The 19063-nt window shown below is 45.7% G+C and overlaps 1 protein-coding gene across 3 annotated transcripts in view; it reads right to left on the bottom strand.

Moving 5' to 3' along the window:
• The window catches only part of SLC49A4 (solute carrier family 49 member 4), a 188019-nt gene that overhangs the window by 74285 nt on the left and 94671 nt on the right, over positions 1–19063 (bottom strand). For all 3 annotated transcript variants that reach the window (XM_073305107.2, XM_073305106.2, XM_073305105.2), the window contains exon 3: positions 11707–11975. In XM_073305107.2, coding sequence (XP_073161208.1) covers positions 11707–11975 — 269 coding nt within the window. The remainder of the gene's footprint in view (positions 1–11706; positions 11976–19063) is intronic.

The following is a 19063-nucleotide window of genomic DNA, read 5'->3' as shown; positions in this document are numbered from 1 at the left end:
CCTGATATTCTATGATTCTATGATTCTAATAGGGGAAGGTGTTCCAATTCATGACGGATATGCAGATCAGGACCAATGTAAATTGGAACACGGGTTCCCCTATTGATGAGTGACGGATATCCGAAACAATGGATAAGGGGGAAGATGTATACTGGAAACCCCCTGTATGTCAAAGTGAAGAGATGGCCCCCACTCAGCCTGAGAAATGGGCACCTGGCTAGTTGAGTAGGCTCTAAATGGGAAAGGGAAAGTTTTATATTCAGAGGTACAAGTATCTTTGGTGAAAGGTATTTATCCTTTTGAAAAGGTATATCCAGACTTAAAAAGCCCTAATCCTGTACTGAATTGCAATGTAATAAGGAAAGAATCTACAACGCTGTAATAATAAATGTGATGGGTTTAATTTCATGCTCAGGAAAATGAATGGCTAATAGCTCTGGTTAGAGCCAACAGCAAGGCAAACTTCCCCATGCAGTTCGTGTAATGCAACTTGATTTTGATCTGAACATCCCTACTATTTCAGTCATGGGGTTCAGAATATGGTACGCAAATATGACAATAGGACGCCATGATAATTCAGCTGAGCTCTTAGTGCAAGAAACACCACTCCTTAAACAGAGATAGGGAAGGGAATGGTTCAGAGAAAGATTGTAAAGCAGATCTATGTCTACTTACAGCCTCATCCATCATTACACAAAATATGCTTTAGAAAAATAATATGCTTTTGCCATGCCACCAATCCAAGGTTAACAACTCTTGTAGTATATCCAAAATCTCAAAGTGAGAGCTGCACCATGGCCCAATGGCTATGCCAAAGGAATGGGTGTTAAGAGATGCGAGTTCCATTCTTAGGTGCCCCACTAGCTTCCTATGTGACTTTAAGCAAGTCCCTTAATCTCTCCATTTCCCCATCTGTTAAATGGGAAGAATGATATCTATCACCTTTGTGAAGTGCTTTCAGGTCTGCAGGTAAATAGAGCTATATAATTGATAAGTATTATTGTTACACAGTATGGGGCAGATTCTCTCCTATATCTGAGCTCCATGGGTTGCAGGGGAGTGAGGATGCGGCCATGAGGGAGCAAGTTACAGCTCTCGAATTCTGTGGGCTATACTGTCTCACCCCAGTCTCTTTCCTATGTTGTCCAGGGTGATTGTGTCTTGAGCCAGCTCTGCCACCTTTTAACTAGCTGACAGTTTCCCCACAACCAGCAGAATTCTCTACTGGGCAATTATATCCAGGATCCAGCTTCCATTCACTATGTGAGTGGTGCAATGACACATCACTAACACAGCAGGTGAAGTCAGACAGAAAAATCCAGTTGTGTGTTTAAAAGTCTGCTGAATAAAGTAAAAAGCTTACAGCAGCCTTATTAAATGTTGCTCCCCAGGAAATTTAAAGGATGCAACACAATGTTTCTGCACCCATGACAATACTACCCACAAGTCTGAAGGAGGGATTCTCCTAAAAAACATTTCCATTTCAGGAACGCAGAAAATCTGTGCTACCTACCATTAAGTTCTTCATCAACATTACTACTATAGAGCTCCACTGAGCCATGGGGCCAACAAAAGGGACATCAATTTTCCCTTGCACTCCTTTCTTGTGAACCATTACTTTGATCCGCCATGGAACCTTTCGGGTGCGACATCTTATCTGCCTCTTAAAATTGTAGCCCAAAATTGTACTTCCCTGCAGTTTCAAGACATCTGGCTCCAGAAAAAAGTGAGTCACTCAATAGGAAAAAAAACAGTTACTAACCTTTCCGTAACTTCTGTTCTTCGAGATGTGTTGCTCATGTCCATTCCGTGTTGGATGTGTGTGCGCCATGTGCACCGTCGCCAGAGATTTTCCCTTAGTGGTATCCGTCAGGCTGTCTCTAAACACCCTCTGGTGCCATGTACTCATGCACCAGTATGAGGGGCCTGGAGGGTCCCACACCCTTTCAGTTCCCTCCTGCCCGCAACTCTGACAGAGAGGCAGGAGGGTAGGTCACGGAATGGACATGAATAACACATCTCAAAGAATAAGTTAAGGAAAGGTTAGTAGCCATTTTTTCTTCTTCGAGTGCTCGGAGTTCATGGGTTATGGACATGCATATTGCAACACTGCTCTTCCAAACTTGGCATTATCTCTGGACTGCTGGGTGATGGCGTAGTAGTGGGAGGAGAAGGTATGTACTGATGACCAGGTCGCAGCTCTGCAAATGTCCTGGATCAGGATCTGGGCCAGAAACGCCACTTTGCTTGAGCTCTTGTCAAATGAGTGGTCAAGATAGCACATACGAATACAGGAGGTGATTCAGGATGAGATTCTCTGGGCTGAGACCAGTAGGCCTTTCATCCTGTCTGCTACTGCCATGAAGAGCTGCATGGATTTACAGAACAGCTTGGTCCTATCAACATAGAAGGCCAGGGCGCACCTAACGTCCAGTGAGTGGAGATACCACTCCTCTGAATTCCTGTGCGGTTTTGGGAAGAAAACTGGCAGGAAAATATACTGGTTACTATGAAACTGCAAGACCACCTTTGGGAGAAATACCAGGAGGGGGTGCAGTTGAACCTTGTCCTTAATGAACACCATATACAGGGGTTCTGACATAAGGGACCTAATTTCTGAGGCTCTCCTGGCTTAGGTAATTGCCACCAGGAAGGCTATCTTCCAGGAGAGATCTGACAAACGGCACAATGCCAGCAGCTCAAAGGAAGGGCCTATGAGAGTCTTGACAGAACCAGATTTAGGTCCCACAGTGGAATCAATTCACAAATTTGAGCGTCAAGTCTCTATCTCTTTGAGAAAGCGGATGGACACTTCATGAGAGAACACAGACTTACTATTTACTGGAGAATGGAAGGCTGAGATTGCCGCTAGATGTACTTTGACTGATGAAAAGGCCAGACCGTTTTGTTTCAGATGGAGCAGGTATTCCAGCACAGACCGGAGGGATGACTGGGTCGGTGAGAGTCCTTGTTGGGACGACCACACGGAGAAGAGCTTCCACTTGGCTAGGTAGGTTGCTCTAGTAAACGATTTTCTACTACCTAACAAGACCAGGTGGACTTGCTCTGAGCAGGCGTGTCCCTCCAGGTTCAACCATGAAACTTCCACGCAGTCACGTGGAGGGACCCAAGGTTCAGGTGGAGTAAATGGCTGTGGTTTTGCAAGATCAGGTCCAGGGCAGGGGTCCAGAAACATACCAAACCAGTGCTGTTGTGGCCATGCAGAGGCTACACAAATAACCTGTGCCTTGTCTTACTTGACTTTCAGAAGGATCTTGTGCTCCAGAAGAACTGGGGGAAAACACATAGAACAGGAGGGGTCTGTTCATGGAAGCAGGAAAGCATCTGAGAGGGAGCCTGGGCTGTGACTGCGCAGTGAGCAAAACTGCGGACATTTCCTGTTCTGTCTCGTTGTGAACCAGTCTACCTGGGGAGACCCCCACCTCTGGAAGATGGATCTGGTCACCTCTGGGTGAAGGTACCACTTGTGGTGAGAAAAGAAAGACCTGCTGAGGTGATCTGCCAGAGTGTTCCAGGCTCCCAGAAGATGGGAAGCTTCGAGGTGGATGGAGCATTTCATACAGAAGTCTCACAGGAGAATGGCCTCCTGGCACAGGGTAGAGGATTGCCCTCCTCCCCATCTGCTGATGTAAAACATGGCTGCCACGTTGTTCATGAGCACTCACACAACTTAGCCCATGATCTGGGTAGGAACACTTGGCATGCTAGGTGGACCATTCTGAGCTCTTTGATGTTTATGTGTAGGGAGAGCTCTTCCTGGGATCATAGGCCCTGAGTCCTGAGGTGCTCAAGATGAGCCCTCCTTCCCCCAACCTAGGTTGGATGCAATCGAAATTAAGAATGCTGAAGGCTGGGAGGTGACAAAGAGAATGCCCACTGCCACTGATCGGGGATCTTTCCACCAGTTGAAGGAGGCAAGGACTGGGGCAGGAATCATAAGCACCCTGTTCAAGTGGTATTGATTTAGTGCATACATGGAGGCCAAACAAGTTTGCAGTGGTCTAAGTCGCAGTCTTGCATGCTGCACCATGGAAGTGCATGCTGCCATGTGGTCCAAAAGTTTGAAGTAAAATGAGACTGTCATGATGGAGTGCGCCTTGATGTTGGATATCAAAGCGAACGTTGTCTGGAATCAAGCCTCTGATAGGAAGGCTCTGGCCTAGGTCAAGTCTAGCGCTGCCCCGATAAACTCTATTCTCTGAATAGAAACGAGAGTCATTTTTCGCTTGTTTATCAACAGATCCAGCATGGAAGGTGGCTTGAACGAGGTTGATGTTGTTTTTCACTTGAGCCTTTGAGTGGCCATTGATCAGCCAATAGTTGAGGTATGGGTAGACTTGAATGCCTCACTGCCTGAGTAAGGCTGCTACCACTGCCATGCATTTTGTGAAAACCTGAGGGGCTGCTGACAAACCAAATGGAAGAAGGGTAAACTGGTAATGGGTCTGGTTTACAATAAACCCGAGGAACCCTCTGTGGCCTTGGAAGGTGGAAATGTGGAAATAGGCGTCTTTTAAGTCGACGGCGGCATACCAGTCACCTGGATCCAGGGATGGGATGATGGAGGTGTCATAAATATAAAGGGAAGGGTAAACCCCTTTAAAATCCCTCCTGGCCAGAGGAAAAATCCTCTCATCTGTAAAGGGTTAAGAAGCTAAAGGTAACCTCGCTGGCACCTGACCAAAATGACCAATGAGGAGACAAGATACTTTCAAAAGCTGGGAGGAGGGAGAGAAACAAAGGGTCTGTGTCTGTCGGTATGCTGCTTTTGCCGGGGATAGACCAGGAATGGAGTCTTAGAACTTTTAGTAAGTAATCTAGCTAGGTATGTGTTAGATTATGATTTCTTTAAATGGCTGAGAAAAGAATTGTGCTGAATAGAATGACTATTTCTGTCTGTGTGTCTTTTTTTGTAACTTAAGGTTTTGCCTAGAGGGATTCTCTATGTTTTGAATCTAATTACCCTGTAAGGTATCTACCATCCTGATTTTACAGAGGTAATTCCTTTACTTCTATTTCTATTAAAAGTCTTCTTGTAAGAAAACTGAATGCTTTTTCATTCTTCTCAGATCCAAGGGTTTGGATCTGTGGTCACCTATGCAAATTGGTGAGGATTTTTACCAAACCTTTCCCAGGAAGTGGGGTGCAAGGGTTGGGAGGATTTTGGGGGGAAAGACGTGTCCAAACTACACTTCCCAGTAAATCCAGTTAGAGTTTGGTGGTGGCAGTGGATATTCCAAGGACAAAGGATAAAATTAATTTGTACCTTGGGGAGGTTTTAACCTAAGCCGGTAAAAGTAAGCTTAGGAGGTTTTCATGCAGGTCCCCACATCTGTACCCTAGAGTTCAGAGTGGGGGAGGAACCTTGACAGGAGGTCAGGGAGACCATGTGGCACCTCAGTTTCTTGAGATAATTGTTGAGACGACAAGAGGTCCACCATGCGTCAAAGACCCCCTTTGGCTTTTGGGAGTAGGAAATATCGGAAGTAAAACCCTTTTCCTCTCAAATCCTGAGGTACCTCTTCCACAGCCCCCAACTGCAGGAGGGCTTGCACCTCTTGGGCTAGAAGTTTCTCATGAGAAGGGTCCCTAAAGAGGGATGGGGGGTGGTAAGGAGGGGTGGAAGAAAACTGAAGGGTGTACCTTCCCTCCACCATACTCAGTACCCAACAGTCTGAAGTGATGAAGAACCACGCCGGACTGAAGTAGGAGAGATGGTCCGAAAACAAAAGGGGGGCAGGATGCGAAGCAGGAACAGGTTTCGTGCCCTCAAGCACACCTTCAGAAGTTCTGTTTGGGGCCTCCTGCATGTCTGTGTAACCCCGGTAGTGAGGATAAGGTAGAGGGGAAGCGGCTCCTTCACTTGAACCCCTGCTCCTTTTCTTGAACAAGTCCTGCCAAGGCAGTAGGGCCGAGAAGTGGGCTGGCCACTGAGGCCTGAAGTGCTTCCTTGAAGGCCCAGGGATCTGAGCGTAGCCCTGGAGTTTTTCAGACAGTGGAGCTTTGAGTTTGTCTGTTCTGAAAATAGGAACATACACTTCAAGGGAAGATCCTGGATTGACTGCTGGACTTCCAGTGGTAACCCTGATGATTGGAGCTAGAAGCAACTTCTTATGACAACAGCCAAAGCTATTGTTCTGGCCGCAGCATCAGTTGTGTCTAGGGCCACCTGGAGGGAGGCTCTGGGTATGGTCTTCCTTTCCTCCATGAGGGCGGAAAACTCTTGCTTAGAATCCTGAAGCAGCAAGTGTTTAAACTTTGCCATAGAGTCCCAAAAGTTGTAATTGTACCTCCCCAGCAAGGCTTGTTGGTTGGAAATGCAAAGCTGTAACCCACTCGTCTAGCTTCTTCAAGTCCTTCTGCTTGGGAGTCATGCCTAACTACCCTTGTCTGTCCCTCTCATTTGCCGCTGTGATCACCAGGGACCAGGGAGGAGGGTGGGAGTACAGGTATTAGTACCCCTTGGCCACTACATAATATTTTTACTCTGCCCTCTTTGATGTGGGTGGGGGAGGCTGGGCTCTGCCACAGTGCTCAGACCAGACCCATAACAGTCTCATTGAGGGGTAGGGCCACCTTTGATGGGACAGCCATGGCCCAAATGTCAATGAGGCAATCTAAGGACTCTTTAAGAAGCTCCACCTCTAGCCCCAGCTTGGCAGCCACACTTTTTAGAAGCTCCTGATGAGCTCTAAAATTGTCCCATGGCACCGAGCTGCTTAGTCCTGCGCCAGCTTCATCTGAGGTGGAGGAGGAAGAGGCCTGCACGGGGGGGAGGGGAGGAGGAAGGGGCCTTCCTCTTCTTCTTCAGCCACAATTACACCTCCCAGGACTAAGTCCGAGTAGGAACAGCTGGACCAAGGACCTGGTACTGGGGGGAAAGCCCCACAGATTCCAGTACAGCCACTGGACCTTCACTGGCCACTGTCCTCCAGGCCAGGTACCAGCGGGGGGACCCACACCGAGATCCAGTGGGATGTAGGATGGGTAGTGGTGGCTCTCACTCCAAGGAAGAGTCCTCTTGGGGATACCAGGGAGAAATGGGTACCCTTTGCTTCCGTCAGTCAGTCCCGAGGGTCTGGGGATCAGTGCCAGATCAGGGAAGCCCTCACCAACGACAGGAGAGCCGGTCTGCCTCTTGTCAGTACTGCAGTCACCAGTGCCGGGTATGAGCTCGGGGGCCCCATGATCCCTTCTGCTCAATGCACTCGTCGGAGCTGGTGGTTGCCCCACTAAGGTTGGCAGTTCCAGAAGTGTTATGAAGTCCCTGGCTGCTGAAAAGGCTCTCGGGTGGAAGGCACCGCAATCCCAATGGTGCCACAGTGACTCACTGGCATTGGTGGATGTTCCCACACTGGACTCAATGGCACCTGTGAGCAGGGCAGAGTTGACCGTGCCACTAGCAGAACAAGGATAGAGGAGTTGCCCAATGCAGATCACACTCTGCTGCCCTCAGTACGAAGGCGCGTCCCCTCTTGGATTGCTACTTCTTATGCTTTTGTCTCGGTACCAGAGATGGAGAACGGTGCTGAGAAACGGGAATTGCCAGAAGGGTGCTTCACACCAAAATCACAGCGATCAGCACCAAGTCTGACCAACTTGGCTCCGACGCCAGTCTAAACACGGCTTCCATTAGTCTAGCCTCTCTAGCCTTCTTCGTTTGAGGCTTGAAGTCCTGGCAGATTTGACAACGCTTCTATACATGAGCCTTTCCTAGACACTTCAGACAACTGGATTGTGGGTCACTCACTGGCATAGGCTTGCCATAGGAGGTGCAGGGTTTGCAGCTCGGAGACCGGGGAATGCCTAGCCCCAGGGGTGAAAGAAGCCCCTCTAAGCTAAGAGAGGGGTTCTAAATATATACACTATCTACACTAAACTAGAAATTAAGATTAAAATAAAACTAAACTAGAGAATAACAAGAAAAATCACTGAATGAATGCCTTGCCAAAGCAAGAGGACCTATTCCAGCGACCGTCATGGGCAGTAAGAAGGAACTGAGAGGGTGTGGGGCCAGCTGGGCCCCTTATACCAGTGCATGAGCACACAGCACCAGAGGGCGCTATGGGCAGCCTGACAGATACCACTGAAGGAAAATTCTCTGGCAACTGTGCACACAGCGCACGCACACCTAACATGGAATGGATATGAGCAAGCACTCAAAGAAGCAGGGGCTATGTCGTACCCACTTACACGATGATCCAACTTCAACTGCTTGTTATTAAAGTAAAGAAAGGAAAGTGCCCGATACCCTGCCATTATTAACCTATAAGAAAACTCACCTCATGAAGAATGGACAGGCACAAAGCACTGCAAATAGCCAGGAGAGTCCAATATACTTCTATATACACTATAGTATATACACTTTTAACCACTAAGATGCCTTTTCAAAAACATTTTAAAGAGAAAAAAATGAGCCTAGCAATATCTCTTGACTGAACTGATATGATATGATGGGATAGCCTAATTTTGGCAATTAATTGATCTTAGACTATTAGCGGTAGATATGCCCAATGGCCTGTGATGAAATGTTAGATGGGGTGGGATCTAAGTTACTACAGAGAATTCTTTCCTGGGTGTCTGGCTGGTGAGTCTTGCCCACATGCTCAGGGTTATCACTATATTTGGGGTTGGGAAGGAATTTTCCTCTAGAGTAGATTGGCAGAGGCCACGGGGGTTTTTCCTCTGCAGCGTGGGGCATGGGTCACTTGCTGGAGGATTCTCTGCACCTTGAAGTCTTTAAACCACAATTTGAGGACTTCAGGAGCTCAGACATAAGTTAGGGGTTTGTTACAGGACTTGGTGGGTGAGATTCTGTGGCCTGTGTTGTGCAGGAGGTCAGACCAGATCATCATAATGGTCCCTTCTGACCTTAAAATCTATGATTCTATGAACTCTAGAGAGAAAACTGGGCCAAATTCTTAACTGACATGAAATGGTCAGCTATAGCAATTTACATTAGAAGAGAATCAAGCCCTAGATTCTTAAAACGGAGTTCAGCCGCATCTTTAAAGAAAACAATTTGCCACTGAACATGACTAGAATAAGTTTCTTAAAACACCTAAGAAATTATCCTGCTGTCCTGAAGAAACCATCACAAGGAATAGTTTGGATAAATAAATCAAGTATTGTACAGTGTTCATTTTCATACATTACTACTATTCAGTAAATTGTTGCTTCTGAATAAATCTAAAGAACAGCATTAAATACTTTTTGGTTAAAAAAATCAAAATCTAGTGGGTTTTATTCCACAATTATATTCTCAAATAATTATTTAACAAATCACTTTTGAAAGACTCGTACAAGGGCTGCCAAGCAATTAAAAAAATTAGTCGTGCAATTAATCACACTGTTAAACAATAATAGAATACCATTTATTTAAATATTTTTGGATGTTTTCTACATTTTCAAATATATTGATTTCAATTACAACACAGACCACAAAGTGTACAGTGCTCACTTTACATTTATTTGGGGAGGTTTAGGTTGGATATTAGGAAAAACTTTTTCACTAGGAGGGTGGTGAAACACTGGAATGCATTACCTAGGGAGGTGGTGGAATCTCCTTCCTTAGAAGTTTTTAAGGTCAGGCTTGACAAAGCCCTGGCTGGGATGATTTAGTTGGGGATTGGTCCTGCTTTGAGCAGGGGGTTGGACTAGATGACCTCCTGAGGTCCCTTCCAACCCTGATATTCTATGATTCTATTTTTATTACAAATATTTGTGCTGTAAAAAACAAAAGAAATAGTATTCTTCAATTCACCTCATACAAGTACTGTAATGCAATCTTTATCATGAAAGTTGAATTTACAAATGTAGAATTATAAATGAAAAATAACTACATTCAAAAATAAAACAATGTAAAACTTTAGAACCTATAAGTCCTCTCAGTCCTACTTCTTATTCAGCCAGTCACTCAGACAAACAAGTTTGTGTACATTTGCAGGAAATAATGCTTCCCACTTCGTTAACAATATCACCCAAAAGTGAGAACAAGTGTTCACATGGCACTGTTGTAGCTGCGGTCGCCAGGTACACTAAAAATTCATATGTCCCTTCATGCTTCAACCACTATTCCAGAGGACATGAGTCCATCCTAATGAGGAGTTCTGCTCAATAACGATCCAAAACAGTGCAGACTGACGCATGTTCACTTTCATCATCTGAGTCAGATGTCACCAGCAGAAGGTTGATTTTCTTTTTTGGAGGTTCAGGTTCTGCAGTTTCCACATCGGAGTGTTGCTCTTTTAAGACTTCTGAAAGCATGCTCCACACCTCGTCCCTCTCAGATTTTGGAAGGCACTTCAGATTCTTAAACCTTGGGTCAAGTGCTGTAGCTATCTTTAGAAATCTCACATTGGTACCTTCTTTGCATTTTGTCAAATCTGCAGTGAAAGTGTTCTTAAAATGAACAACATGTGCTGGGTCATCATCTGAGACTGCTATAACATGAAATATATGGCAAAATGCAGGTAAAACAGAGCAGGAGACATACTATTCTCCCCCAAGGAGTTCAGTTACAAAATTTAATTAACGCATATTTTTTTAAATGAGTGTCATCAGCATGGAAGCATGTCCTCTGGAACGGTGGCCAAAGCATGAAGGGCCATACGAATGTTTAGCATATCTGGCATTTAAATACTTTGCCATGCAGGCTACAAAAGTGCCATGCAAACACCTGTTCTCACATTCAGGTGACATTATAAATAAGAAGCAGGCAGCATTACCTCCTGTAAATGTAAACAAACTTGTTTGTCTTAGTGATTGGCTGAACAAGAAGTAGGACTGAGTGGACTTGTAGGCTCTAAAGCGTTAAATTGTTTTGTTTTTGAGTGCAGTTATGTAACAACAACAAAATCTACATTTGTAAGTTCAACTTTCACCATAAAGAGATTGCATTACCGTACTTGTATGTGGTGAATTGAAAAATACTATTTCTTTTGTTTCTCATTTTACAATGCAAATATTTGTAATAAAATAATAATATAAAGTAAGCACTGTACACTTTGTATTCTGTATTGTAATTGAAATCAATATATTTGAAAACGTAGAAAAACATCCAAAAATATTTAATAAATTTCGATTGAATTCTATTGCTTAACAGTGCGATGAAAACTGCGATTAATAGCAATTAATTTTTTTTAATCGTGATTAATTTTTTTGAGTTAATCGCTTGAGTTAACTGTGATTAATTGACAGCCCTAACTCTCACACATTTAAGCCCTAAATGAGGACTGATTTAACACAGAAGTTATGCATGAAATGCTGAGAGATCGTTAGATTTAAACTATCACTGTTAATGATAAAGAGAAACATGAACTGGTAGTGAGAGGTTTACTGTTAAAAAGTTCAACAAAACAAGCATAATTTTGAAGTTCTGCATTAAAACACAAAACCCTAGTGTAAGATAATTGTCCTGGGAAATCAGAAAATATGAAAAACTAGACCAGATACAGCATTTGGAATGAATCTGTGTCTGCATTCAGAGACACAGCCTAATTGGTTACCCCACACATGTGGCAAAGGGAACAGAATTTAGCTCCCCCTAGAACACAGGATTCTTCTACCACTTGAGATATAGAACAACTACTCTTTAAGCCATCAGCAATTTTGTCTGCAGGCCAGCCAGTAGAGGGTAGTAGTTCACACTTTAGACACAATAAAAGTAAATTAGTTTTAAAATACCTGCATACAACACAGCCTCAATGCGGTCCTTGATATGCTCAGAGTTACTTTCTGATGCAAGTGGAAGATGGGATGTTCCATTCGGAGATGGAACCACCAGAGGTCCTACTAAAAATGCACATGCTGCACCAAGATAATTGAGCAATGATGCAATAGCCGTTGCAGTGGCACGTTCATCGGGAGAAAACCAGGTTGTGGAGAGAAATGGAGCAGCATTCATTACAGTTGGACCTGCCAATCCATTTAACAGCTGCCCTCCATGAATCAGTCTGGAATGGAGAAAAGAATATGCAGACATTTACAAAGTAATTACTTAAACATTATGTAAGATATAGAATGCACTAAAATGTGTAACTCCACAAAAGATATGCAAAAATCATTAGCAGAAAAGGAATATTCTATACTAAGAGAAGCAGGACTAGACTCATGAAGAATCTAGAAGCTACTTTGTTCTTATTAGCACTGAAATGAATGGAGAAGTTAAATGTTCTCTTCAAAGAAGGAATGGTAAAGGGAATAAAAGAGTGACATTGCTTTGGAGAGGAGGATAGCATGATAGGGTATAAAGGAAGAAAGAGGCTTAGTCACAGTCAAGCTCCAAAATGTTAAACCTAACCCCATGTGTGTTATGCAGGCATAAGTCCCACTGAGAGTTTTAAACCCCTTATCGGGTTTCAATTTTGGATCTATCACAAAGCCCTTTTGCATATTTTCATTACATTATTTACTTCCACACTAATGGAAGATTTACACTAAAAGCAAGATAAGATTAGACCCTTAGTTGTTCTGAGACAGAATCGTCTTATTCTGCTATTTAGAACAGCCATGTAGCAAAATACAATTTCCCTTTCCTTGCCCCACCCCCGATGCACCCTCACCTGGGTCTAAAAGCTAAAGGCTGGAAATCAAAACAAAGGTATTAGTCCCAAACACTACAGATACTGAACACACACATCCAGCACTGACACAGTCAGCACACACATGGAGGAGTTTTTGAGGTCTCTTATATACAAGGAATAGAGCCAGAAACCTTCCACTTTGACTTTTGCAAATGTAATCAGACTTGAGATGCCAAGACCTTTTGGAATTTATAAAAGACATGAAGTCTAAAAAAGCAGTCAGGGATAAGCTAGCTAGCAAGCCAGACGAAATCATTTTCAATCTCCAAAAGGGATACACCCTTTGTACATTAAGATGAGAGTGGAGGTGATTTCAAAATTTATTTTGATGGTTATTTTTTAAAAATGATATGTGAACCCTCTGTTACTGCTGCAAGAACATAGTCATAAGAAACAAAGATATGGCCTAAAAATGGGAAACATAAGCTAAGCTTAATCAGCATTTAGGCAACACTTCAAGCCACAAATGGCTAAATGTCATAGAACATGGCAGGAGCTTTAAAATGTAGGAAGGAAAAAATCTCAGGAAAAGGTTGATAGATAGTTTATCAAGTTAACAATCTAACATGTACCTGTAAGAAAAACTGATGAATGCCACTCATTCAACATTAATTTCAATTCAAATCTATTAAGAAAAGGAGTACTAGTGGCACCTTAGAGACTAACCAATTTATTTGAGCATAAGTTTTCATGAGCTACAGCTCACTTCATCGGATGCATCCAATGAAGTGAGCTGTAGCTCACAAAAGCTTATGCTCAAATAAATTGGTTAGTCTCTAAGGTGCCACTAGTACTCCTTTTCTTTTTGCAAAGACAGACTAACACAGCTGCTACTCTGAAATCTATTAAGGAAACTTATAAAAGATACTTTAGACCAAGAAAAACACCATCCCACACCATCTAAAGGAAACATTTTATTGACTCTTTATCTGGGAGTTAAATTATATTAACTATTAAATAAAAGAAAAAATATCTGTTATAAATCTAATGATTAGATGTGTTATCCTTTCTTTGTAATATGAAACTGCAGCTATACTATCTCATGCTGTGATTTTGATAGACATCACAAGCTAAGCAGGGTCAAGCATGTTCAATTCTTAGATTGGAGGTCCCAAACAACCCCAAACGAACAGTTACTGACCTTCTGTAACAACTGTTCTTCAAGATGTGTTGCTCATGTTGAGGCCCTGCAAATGTCTTGGACTGGAACTTTGGACAGAAGTGCTGCTGAAGAGGCCTGCACTCTCGTGGAATGAGTAGTCAAGATGGCAGGTGATGGAACATTCGCTTGCTCGTAGTATGCCTGAACACAGGAGGTTATCCAGGATGAGATTCTTTAGCCTGAAACCAGTAGGCCTTTCATCCTCTCTGCTATTGACACAAAGAGTTGCATGGATCTGCGAAGTAGTTTAGTTCTCTCGATGTAGAAGCCAAGGGCACACCTAACATCCAATGAGTGAAGCTGCCGCTCTTCTGAATTCTTGTGCCGCTTCGAGAAGAAGACTGGCAGAAAAATGGTTTGGTTGCTATGGAATTGCGAGACCACCTTTGGCAGGCAGATGGGGGTGCAGTTGAATCTTGTCCTTGAAGAAAACTGAGTATGATGGTTCTGACATAAGGGCCCTGATTTCAAAGACCCTTCTAACTGAGGTAATTGCTACCAGGAAGGCAACCTTCCAGGAGAGAAACAGCAGAGGACATACTAGCAACTCAAAGGGAGGGCCTGTGAGTTTCGATAGGACCAAGTTCAAATCCCGTGGGGGGAACTGGTTTGCAAACCTGAGGGTGAAGTCTCTCTAACCCCTTAAGAAAGCGAATTGTCATCTCGAGAGAGAAAACTGACCTGTCCACTGGCGGCTGGAAGGCTGAAATTGCTGCTAGGTGTACCTTGACAGATGTGTGGGCCACACCTTGTCGTTTTAGGTGAAGCATGTACTCCAGAACAGACAGAAGGAAAACCAAGCCAGAGAAAGGCCTTGTTGGGATGACCATATCAAGAAACATTTCCACTTGGTGAGGTAGGTAGCCCTAGTGGACAGCTTCCTACTACCCAGCAAGACTTGTCAAATGTGTTCTGAACAGGCTTGCTCCTCCAGATTCAGCCATGGAGCTTCCATGTGGTCATGTGAAGGGACCCAACATTCAGTGGAGCAAATGGATGTGGTGTTGTGAAATCAGGTCCAAACAGAGTGGGAGTGCTAGCAGGGGTGCTACTGATAAGTTTCGCAGCATGCTGAATCAGTGTTGGCACAGCCATGCCAGGGCTATAAGAATAACTCTCACCCTGTCCCGCTTGATTTTTAGAAGGACACTGTGTACTAGAAGAACTGGAGAAAATACACAGTACAGGAGCTCTGTTCACGGAAGCAGGAAGGAATCTGAAAGGGAGCCCGGGCTGTGCCCATGCAGTCAGCAAAACTGATGGCATTTCCTGTTCTGCTTGGTCATGAACAGATCTACCTGGGGAGATCCTTACCTTTTGAAGATGAACCTGGTGACCTCTGGGTGAAGGGATCACTCGTGGTAAGAGGAGAGAGATCTGCTGAGGTGATGAGCCAGGGAGTTCCGGGCTCCTGGAGGATGGGAAGCCTTGAGGTGGATGAAGTGCTTTACGCAGAAGTCCCATAGATGGATGGCCTACTGCTGTAGGGCGGAGGAACATACTCCTCCCTGCTTGTTGATGTAGAATATGGCTGTGGTGCTGTCCATCAGTACTCGCACTACCTTGCTGGGCAAGGTAAGCAGATGGCTCTTAACTCCCTGACATTTTTGTGCCCAGGAGAGCTCTTCCTGGGACCACAGGCCCTGCATCCTGAGGAGATCAAGGTGGACTCCCAAACCTAGGTCTGAAGCGTTCAACACGAGGGACATGGATGGCTGGGGGGCAACAAAGGGAATGCCCACCCCTGCCGACTGGGGGTCTCTTCCATCAGTTGAAGGAGGCAAGGACCGGGGCCGGAACAGTAACTACTGAGTCCAAGTGGTGTCTCTTCAGCGAATACACTGAAGCTAATGACACCTGCAGGAACCTGAGGTGCAGCTTTGCATGACACGGAAGTTAACGTGGCCCTGTGTCCCAGGAGCTTGAGGCAAACCTGGGCTGTTCTGACTGGGTGGGCCATGACCTGGGATATCAGAGCCAACACTGTCTGGAATCGAGCCTCTGGAAGGAAGGCTATGACCTGGGTTGAGTCAAGCACTGGCCCGATAAACTCTATCCCCTGTACTGGAATGAGAATCGACTTGCTCGTTTATCAACTGGCCCAGTGTTCAGAAGGTGTCTTGGACCAGGCCTGTGCTGTTCTTTACTTGGGCCTCTGAGCAACCCTTGATCATCAAGACCCTTGATCATCAAGATACGGGTAGACTTGAACATCTTGCTTTCTGAGGAAGGCTGCTACCACCACCATGCATTTTGTAAAAACCTGAGGGGCTGCAGACAGGCCAAATGCAAGGGAGGGCGAACTGGTAATGGGTCTGGTTTATGATAAATCTGAAGAATCTTCTGTGGCAATGGAAGATGGAAATGTAAAAGTAAGTATCCTTAGATTGAGGGCAGAGCACCAGTCCTCTGGATTGAGGGAGGGGATAATGGAGGCCAGGGAGACCAGACGGCACCTCAGTTTCTTGAGATAACTGTTGAGGCAAACCAGGTCCAGGATGGGATGAAACCCTCCCCCTCCCTTGGTCTTTGGGATTAAGAAATATCGGGAGTAAAATCCTTTCCCTCTCAATTTTTGAGGTGACTCTTGCACAGCCCCCATCCGTAGGAGGATCTACACCTCTTGGCCTAGGAGTTGCTCGTGAGAAGGTTTCCTGAAGGATGAGGATGGGAGGGAGGGGTGGATGAAAACTGAAAGGTATAACCGTCTACCACTCTATTTAGCACCCAGGGATCCGATGTGATGTGGGACCACACTGGGCTGAAGTGGCAAAATCAGTCCAAAATCAAAGGGGTGGGGGTGTGGCAGGATTCAAAGCGGGAACTGATATAGCACCCTTGAGTGCACTTTCAAAAGGCATGCTTGGGGCCACTGGAGTACCTATGTGAGCCCGGCATCGAAGGTGAGGTGGATAGAAGTGGTTGATGACATTGTAACCTCTGCCCTTCTTTTTAACAGGTCCTGTCTTGGTGGTGGAGCTGAAAAGTGGACCGGCTGTTGCGGTCTAAAGTGCTTCCTCAAAATAGATGGAGCATAGAGGCCTAGCGACCTGAAGGCAGCCCTTGAGTCCTTTAGGCCATGGATCTTTGTGTCTGTTTGCACCGAAAAAAATGATGAGCCTTCAAAAGGGAGGTCCTGAATTGACTGCTGAACATCCTGAGGTAGCCCCAAGGACTGCAGTCAAGAGCATCACCTCATGGCCACTGCAGAGGCCATCATCCTGGCTGTGTGTCAGCTGCGTCCAGTGCCGCCTGGAGTGAGGCTCTGGCAACATTCTTTTCTTCCTTTAAGAGGGCAGAAAATTCCTGCCTTGAGTCCTGAGACACAGTCTTTAAATATGTACAAGGAGTCCCACGAATTGTAATCGTATCTCCCCAGCAGGGCTTGGGAGTCCACCTGTCGAATTTTCTCCCAAACAGATAGAGTTTCTTTGTGCCCTTCTGTTTGTGGGTAGCACTTGCTTAGCCCTGTCTCGACCTCTCATTGGCTGCCAATATAACTAGGGAGCCAGGAGGGGGGTTAAAGTATAGGTATTCGTACCCTTTGGCTGGCACATAGTATTTCTTCTCTTCCCTCTTTGAAGTGGCAGGGAGAGAAGATGGGGTCTGCAGCAGGGCTCTGACCAGACCCATTACAGTCTTGTTAATGGACAGAGCCACCTTAGATGGTGCTGGTGCAGCCAGAATGTCAATGAGGCTGTGGGATGCTTCCTTGAGCGTCTCAACCTCTAGCCCCAGGTTAGCCACTATGCTCTTTAGAAGCTCCTGATGGGCTCTAAAGTCACCTTGTGGCAGTGAGCTGCTCGGTCCAAGGTTGGCCTCATCTGGGGAGGAGGAGAAAAAGGAAGAGACCTGTACCGGTGAGGGTGAGAGGGGGCTTCTTCCACTTTTTCAGCCTCAACTACCTTCATGGGGTCCACGTCCTGTGTACTGGCACCAGAGTCAAGGTCCAATGCCAAGTGAAGTGGTGCAAGGGCCCTCCTCTTAGAAGCAACCAACCGAGTCTGATTGGTGAGAAGACGGACACAGTAGCAGGGGAAACCCCAATGGGTTCCAGAATGGCCATTGTATAGGCCACTGTCCACCTGACCAAGTACTGGTGGGGGGACCTGCACCGGGGTCCAGCAGCATGTAAAACGGGTACTGGTGGCAGTTCTTGGGATGGGTATTCTTGGGAGGGCTCCACCTCGGACTCAGGTGATGAGTCCTTCCGAGAGGACCACAGGGGTGCGGGTACCCCTCACTTCCGCAGATCGGTGTTGAGGGCCCGGGGACAATCTCGTAGAAGGAAGCAGGGTAAGCTTGCCCCTGGAAAGTATCCAAGGTCCCGGTGCCGGGAAGAAGCTTGGAACACCATGCTCTCTTCCACTCGAGCTCATTGGAGCCAGTGGTTGTCCCACTGGAGTTGGCAATAAGAAGTCTCTGGCCACGCTAAGGACTCTGGGGTTGAAGACACTGCGATTCCGCTGGTGCCATGACGACTTCCTGGCATAGGCGGGGATCCCGCACTGGACTCAATGTTTTGGCCACAGTCAACGGTGCCACTATAGGACCAGGGGTGGAGGAGTGGCACGACAAGGTAGCACTCTACTACCTTCCCTTTCCCTGCCTTTCCTAGGCACTAGTGAGCACCCTCTCTCGGAGCAGTGCTTTTTATGTTTCTTCCTTGGCACTGGAGATGGCAAATGGTGCCAGGATATGTGTGGTGCCAGAGGAGCACTTTGCACCAAGGCCAAAGTGCTTGGTGCCGAATCTGAGAGGCTTGGCTCCAAAGCCGGTCTAAGAGCAGCTTCCATTAGGGTAGCCTTCTGTCTAATCTCTCTGTCTTTCTTCTTACGGGACTTAAAAGTCCTGATAAATCTGACGGCGCTCTCTTACACTTCAGTTTCATGACTCCTACCCTCCTCCTATGGTATCCTCCCAAACACTTCAGACAACTGGAGTCTGGGTCACTCACGGGCATAGGCTTACACAGGAGGTACAAGGTTTGAAGCCCGGGGCTGGGCATGCCCAGACCCAGGGGTGAAGGGAGCACCTCAACAATAAAGGAAAGGTTCTAACTATTTACACTAGTATTATATACAATATTTATACTAAAACTATACTAAGATTAATAAACTAGGATACAGAGAAGAAACCACTGAAAAATGCCTTGCCAAAGCAAGAAGAGTTATTCCAGCAACAATTATGGAAAGTAAGGAACTGAAAGGATGCGGGGCCGGTGGCACCTCCTATACCAGCACATAGGTGTGAAGCATCAAAGGGCGCTAGACCCGGCCTGATGGATACCGCTGAG

The sequence above is a fragment of the Lepidochelys kempii genome, chromosome 11 (genome assembly GCF_965140285.1).
Source record: "Lepidochelys kempii isolate rLepKem1 chromosome 11, rLepKem1.hap1, whole genome shotgun sequence".
Classification (NCBI taxonomy): Eukaryota; Metazoa; Chordata; order Testudines; family Cheloniidae; genus Lepidochelys; species Lepidochelys kempii.
This window is presented reverse-complemented; position numbering and strand designations above follow the sequence as displayed.